The sequence below is a fragment of the Eurytemora carolleeae genome, unplaced genomic scaffold (genome assembly GCF_000591075.1).
Source record: "Eurytemora carolleeae unplaced genomic scaffold, Eaff_2.0 scaffold494, whole genome shotgun sequence".
In the NCBI taxonomy this organism is placed as follows: Eukaryota; Metazoa; Arthropoda; class Copepoda; order Calanoida; family Temoridae; genus Eurytemora; species Eurytemora carolleeae.
Window position 1 is genome coordinate 85340 of NW_019396387.1, and position 6133 is coordinate 91472.

At 34.4% G+C, this 6133-nt stretch overlaps 2 protein-coding genes across 7 annotated transcripts in view; both read right to left on the reverse strand.

The window, feature by feature from the left end:
- Positions 1-1768: 1768 nt before the first annotated feature.
- The window catches only part of LOC111702223 (serine/threonine-protein kinase ATR), a 12709-nt gene continuing 8344 nt past the window's right edge, over positions 1769-6133 (reverse strand). The window contains exons 8-9 of one of the 6 annotated variants that reach the window (XR_002765379.1): positions 2320-2491; positions 1769-1980 (exon numbers count right to left, since the gene is read on the reverse strand). Coding sequence is in view for 5 of the 6 variants with exons in the window: in XM_023473842.1 (XP_023329610.1) it covers positions 2379-2491 (113 nt within the window). In the remaining variant the exon portion in view is untranslated. Of the gene's footprint in view, positions 2492-6133 lie in introns of all 6 variants that reach the window. The other 5 variants (XM_023473842.1, XM_023473839.1, XM_023473841.1 and 2 more) reach the window with 5 other exon arrangements.
- Positions 3118-4526, reverse strand: LOC111702225 (serine/arginine-rich splicing factor 2; the record flags this gene model as incomplete). The annotated part of the gene is given in 2 exon segments (XM_023473843.1): positions 3118-3529; positions 4383-4526. Coding segments are annotated over 2 exon segments (355 nt in total), but the record flags the coding sequence as incomplete, so codon positions are not given.

Genomic DNA, 6133 nt, shown 5'->3' on the forward strand with positions numbered 1-6133 from the left:
AGAAACAATATTGGGGGAGGAGTTGGATGTTGGGTTAGAGATATTTATGAACACGAGACCATAGATAAAATATCATACTTTGAAGATAAACTTTTTCAATCACTCTTTATCAAAATAAAAACTGGAAAAAAGGATTTCAAAATAATAGGAAATATTTATCGGCCTCCTGGATCAAATATAACTGTTTTCTTAGATAAATTACAAGAAATTCTAAACATTATTTCTTCTGATCAATTATTATCTAAAGCTGAAGAAGTAATATTGATGGGAGATTTTAATATTAATCTTCTAAATCATGATAACCATGTTGGAACTTCTAATTATTTGAATACCCTGCTTAATTTTGGTCAACTTCCTCTTATCACACTTCCTTCTAGAGTTACTTATATTGTCACCAATATGGATTTAGAACCAAACATGACACCTCACATCCACTTTTACAATTCTTAGATAAAATTTACCAAGGTTTGAAAAAGGATGAATCTGAATATACCTTGGGAGTATTCTTAGATCTAAAAAAAGGCCTTTGATACTGTTGACTTTGAAATACTTTTAGGAAAGCTGAATCATTATGGGTTCAGAGGTATCACTAACGAATGGCAAACTTCCATTATCTTTTAATGGAATGTTTTTAGCGTTAGCAGAACCAAACAGAACAAAAAGTTATAAATTAGAATTAGTTAACAATAAATATCTAGAAAGTTTTCCTACGGTTTTTCTTCCAAGGACCTGGAACTCTATTCCATTGGAAATAAAATCATCAGGCACCCTAGCAAGTTTTAAAACAAGTTTTCTTCCAAGGACCTGGAACTCTATTCCATTGTAAATAAAATCATTAGGCACCCTAGCAAGTTTTAATTATTATTTATTTTTTTGTTATTTAGGGTTAGGTTATGGTTAGGGTTAAGGGGGTGGGGGTCCAAAAATCGTTATCTAGGAATATACCTTATGCCTTTAAGATCCACACACAATATTATTGTGAAAGGGGGCCAGTATAAGGGGGTGGGGGCAAGTACTATTTTCAAACAATCAAATTTTAACAAGTGGTAATAGTGAAAACAAAATATTTGAGTTTATAAATAAATAATTTAGAGTGTATAAATTTAATCATAATACCTGACGAATGCGTAACCTCTTGATTTGCCCGAGAACTTATCAGTCGGGATATAAACCTCGTTTATCGTTCCGTACTTCTTAAACAACCTCTCCAAGCTCTTCTCCCTGGAGGTGTACGGCACCCCGTTCACCTTTATAGTCTTCATCTTTAGTTATTACAAGAGGATTCTGAAATTAGACACAAGTTACGAATGTAAAGTAAGTTAGAACGTATTTTTTATACATAATCAGAAGCACTGGGCAGTGACTGTGAGCAACCTACAACACACAGATATGTTTAATTAACAAATGCTATGCTCATGCGCATTGCGCCAACTGCTGTCTGTTTGAGAGCATCAAATTTTAAATGTAACGCGGTAAAGTTAGTTCACAGAAGTCGTCTTAGTTTGCCAAAATAAAAAATTAAATTATCTCCAATCTTCATCGCAGAAATAAGCACATGATCAGTGATCTAGCATTTTCTGTAAAAAAATTTCTATTATCCTTCTTAAATTTTTCAAAATGATTCATTCTTCTTAAATTTTCTCCCAAATCGTTATCTAGACCCATTGACGCGGTCTAATTTTATGTCGGACACCCTGTATTATAATGAACCTTTTATTGAAATATATTAAAATAATTGAATTACTGAGAAAATTCAAAATAACAATAATATTCAAAATGTCATTTTTTATTCATTATTTTTTTCCCGCATCAATGTTGCTTTACGTTAATACTGATATCACTAATGATCACATAAGGTTATGTTCCGTACAAAAGTATAAAAATTGGTAAGATGTTCAAGTACACATTCTTAAAAGCGTATTTTTAGCTGCAATAACTATTAAATTTACATTTTGACTTGGAATTTTTGTACTAATCTATCTAGCGAGGGAGGGGATGCCGGCCGCCATGAGCCCGTGAAAAATGGTCTCCAATCTCCAAGCCTCCGTATTTGCAGATTAGTATTTAAAATGACCTGGCACTACCCCTAAACGTTAGAATAGATATTATAGAAGTATTAAATAACATGTTAAAAGTAAAATATTTGATCTTTAAATAGTTAAAAAAAATTGCATAATTATTTAATATTAAATGTATTTTATAAATTTTTTACATAATTTTTTATATCAATTCTAAGGATTGGGGTAGCGCCAGGTCATTTTAAATACTCATCTTCGAATCCCGAAGCTTGGAGACCATTTCGCGGGGCTCATGGCGTCCCTGCACTCCCTCCCTACCCTAGCAGTTCGTTTTCGCACTACTCGTGACTTCGCGAGGGATTAAAGGAAGGGATTCCATCCCCAGTACATTACTGCAAGGTTCTTTTCTGCGGAAGCTTCTCTGATCACGTGATCGACCTGACCTTCTACGCTTAACGGGGGGTTCAGGTTCCCTAAATATACAAACACAAGTAAAGAAAAAACGTGGAACTTACGACAATAATAGTTCAATCAGAACTAAGTGAACAGCTAAAATATAATAATAATCATTTATGTTGAAAACGTATACGATAAACACAGAATCAACAATTACAATTTCCCCCGTTGATTATCACTACTACTTTTCATTTTGTTCTAAATTGTTTTTGTTTTAATTGGTTTTATTTAAATTGAACATGGATGTATCGCTGCAGAAGGGCCTCTCATTCAAAACAACCAATAATGGTTAGAGAGGCCCTGGCTACATTAAAATGTAAAAATTGTGAAACTTAAATTGTTTTTAATTAAATATTTAGTCAAATATATATCTATCTAGTTATCTAAATCCTTTCTTCTTACGACTCTTGTTTTTAGTTGAAAAAAGTATTACAAACTCAAACTGAACACATGCTTTTAAATCAACTTTTATTGTGAATTGACCAAATAAATCTTAGAACATTTGAGAATTTATTAACGAAGCTCAATGAACTGGAAAAAAATATACTAGAATCGAAAAAAACACAGGAGAAGGTACAATAATATTTATAGTTAATCCTTAAACTGATTTCTGAAGAAACGGGTGAAAAATTTCTCAAAAAAGAATAAAACAATTTTTTTTTATTTTCCAAAAAAGAAAAAATTGAAATATTATCATGACACACAATTACTTATTCAGCATTTACCAACATAAAATTTTAATTCTGAATTATTATCAAAATATTTAGCTGGAACAATTTTCTTTAAAACGTAATATAAACACGATCTTCTGCAGAGTTTGATGTTTGATAGACAAGGATTATATTTAGCTCCTGCTTCTTCTCTCACTTCTCATGCGAGGACTTGGAGTCCTCTTTCTGGGACTTGGACTTCTTTTTCTGGGACTAGGACTTCTTCTTCTGGGACTTCGACTTCTCCTTCGAGGACTTGGACTTCTCCTGCCCCTGCCTCGGCTTCTCGACCTTCCTCCCCTGCTTCTACTCCTGGATCTCCTTCCACGGCTTCTGCTTCTCCTCCTTCAAAAAATTGAAATATCAAAAATAAATTCCATTAATGTATAAAAGATTTTTTTCACCTAAAAACAAAATCAAATCAAAGTATGAATGAAACAAACAAAAAAGACGACAGGTTTATAATTTTTGGTATTATTCAAAAACTGTTCAATAACTTGGTTGTTTTACCAGAGCTAAAAACTTAAGAATGGTGGATATCAAGATCAATGCTTGATCCTCTCTTTTTGCTAATCTCAAAACTAATTTAGTCTTTGGATTAATTTTTAGAGATTTTAAAAAACCGGTTTATATTTTTTCCCGCATTTGTGGTGTTATATCAATTGGACTAATGATCGATTGAACGAACGTAAGTTTGAGATTAAGGTTTATTAAGACTAACGTTATAAAGGGCGATAGTCCTTCTCCTAGATTAAACTTTACCTGCTCCTACTCCTAGATTAAAGTTTCCCTGCTCCTGGTCTTACTCCTAGATTAAAGTTTACCTGCTCCTGCTCCTACTCCAAGATTAAAGTTTACCTGCTCCTGGTCCTACTCCTAGATTAAAGTTTACCTTTTCCTGCTCCTACTCCTAGATTAAAGTTTCCCTGCTCCTGCTCCTACTCCTAGATTAAAGTTTACCTGCTCCTGCTCCTACTCCTAGATTAAAGTTTACCTGCTCCTCCTCCTACTCCTAGATTAAAGTTTACCTGCTCCTGGTCCTACTCCTAGATTAAAGTTTACCTTTTCCTGCTCCTACTCCTAGATTAAAGTTTCCCTGCTCCTGCTCCTACTCCTAGATTAAAGTTTCCCTGCTCCTGCTCCTACTCCTAGATTAAAGTTTCCCTGCTCCTCCTCCTACTCCTAGATTAAAGTTTACCTGCTCCTGCTCCTACTCCTTCCCCGATCCCTCCTACTATTCCCACCGGACTCGCGAGCCCATTCCATGCTCAGAGAGCGTCCATCAAACTTCTTCCCATCCAGTGCGTCATATGCATCTTCAGCTTCGTCCGCGTTGATAAACCTAAATAAGAATACTGATTTAATTCAAAGTATTGTAATAAAAAACCATATGATTTGCACTCATTTATTTACCATTACCCCCTTTAATTCACAAGAACCAGTAGTGTAAATTGCAAGGTTGTGGAATAATAAAATACGGCATTCAAATTGCAGACTTAAAAACTATATAAAACCATGTAATAAATTTCTAACATGTTATAGGAAACTGATTCTTTGTGGACAAAAATTCCATAGTTCTGAATATTTGACAAATTTAACTGAATAATAATTAATTAGTTCCCCAGCCAACAGGGAAACATGTTGGAATGGAAGAATCGAATTAATAATATATTTTTTAATATTGTGTGGGCCGGGGGAGGGAGGGGGGGGAAATATTTTTTTATTTTATTACGTTGGAAAAGAAATGTAAAGGAATTTATATTAGACATGTACTGCTGTTTCTGGGAGGAATGTAAACAAAACTTAGCCTTGTCAGCACTGCGTGTGTTTACAATCCCCAAGGAAACTGCAGTACACTTAATGTTTTGCGACTTCCTGTTATATGCATTGGCTGGGGATTCTGGAAAAATAAACAACTATAGCTAAAAACCAAAAACCAATTGAACCTTGTTAGTAATTATCTTAAAAGCATGAGCAAAATATTAAATATTAAATGAAAAACATCAATTTGACCAAAAAACGGCCATAATTTGTATGTAAATAGTTGTGTATAATGTGCAAGTATGGTTGAAAATCTAAACCTATAATCAGATCTACCTGAGAGCTATTTAAAAACAGTTTTGAATTATGGAACAAGTAGAAAATCGAACAAAATCAGGAACATAAACTCAGAAATGAATCGGAACAGGAACGGCACATGATCAAAACGGAACAAAAACTCAAGAACCAATAAAATCACGAAAATGCTAAGGCCGGAACATGAACAAGAACTGAACAGGAACAAGAACTGAACAGGAACAAGAACTGAACGGAACATTGAACAGACATGTGAACATGAACATAATAGGAACAAGAACTGAACGGAACATTAAACAGACATGAACATGAACACGATTGGAACAAGAACTGAACGGAACATTGGAACAGACATGAACATGAACACGATTGGAACAAGAACTGAATGGAACATGTGAACAAACTCTGCAACATGGAACAGGGAGCCTGGAACAAGAACAATGGGGAGAACGGAAGGGTGACCTAGATGGAACCAGAACAAGATCCTAGAACAGACAAATATAAGAACCATTTCTCCTATTACGACCCGGGGTACAAATTCTATCTGCATCAAATAAAAATAAAAAACAATAAGTCTAAATGTTTCACATAAAAATCGCTAAAAGGCATTGTCTGAAAAATGGACTCGCCCCCCCCCCTCACACAAATTTGTAAATATAAAAAACAGATTTTTAATTTAGGTATTTTTATGGATTGTGATAGGTTAAAACTATTTCTGGGCCGGGCCGACATTGTGCCTTCTATTGATTTCAAACAAATAAATCCTATATCTAATTTTTCAACATAAACTAGCGTAAATTAGAACTATGCCTGGGTCTGTCCTAGAGAACGATTTTTGGACCCCCCCCCCCCAGGCCCGTAGCCAGGGGGGGG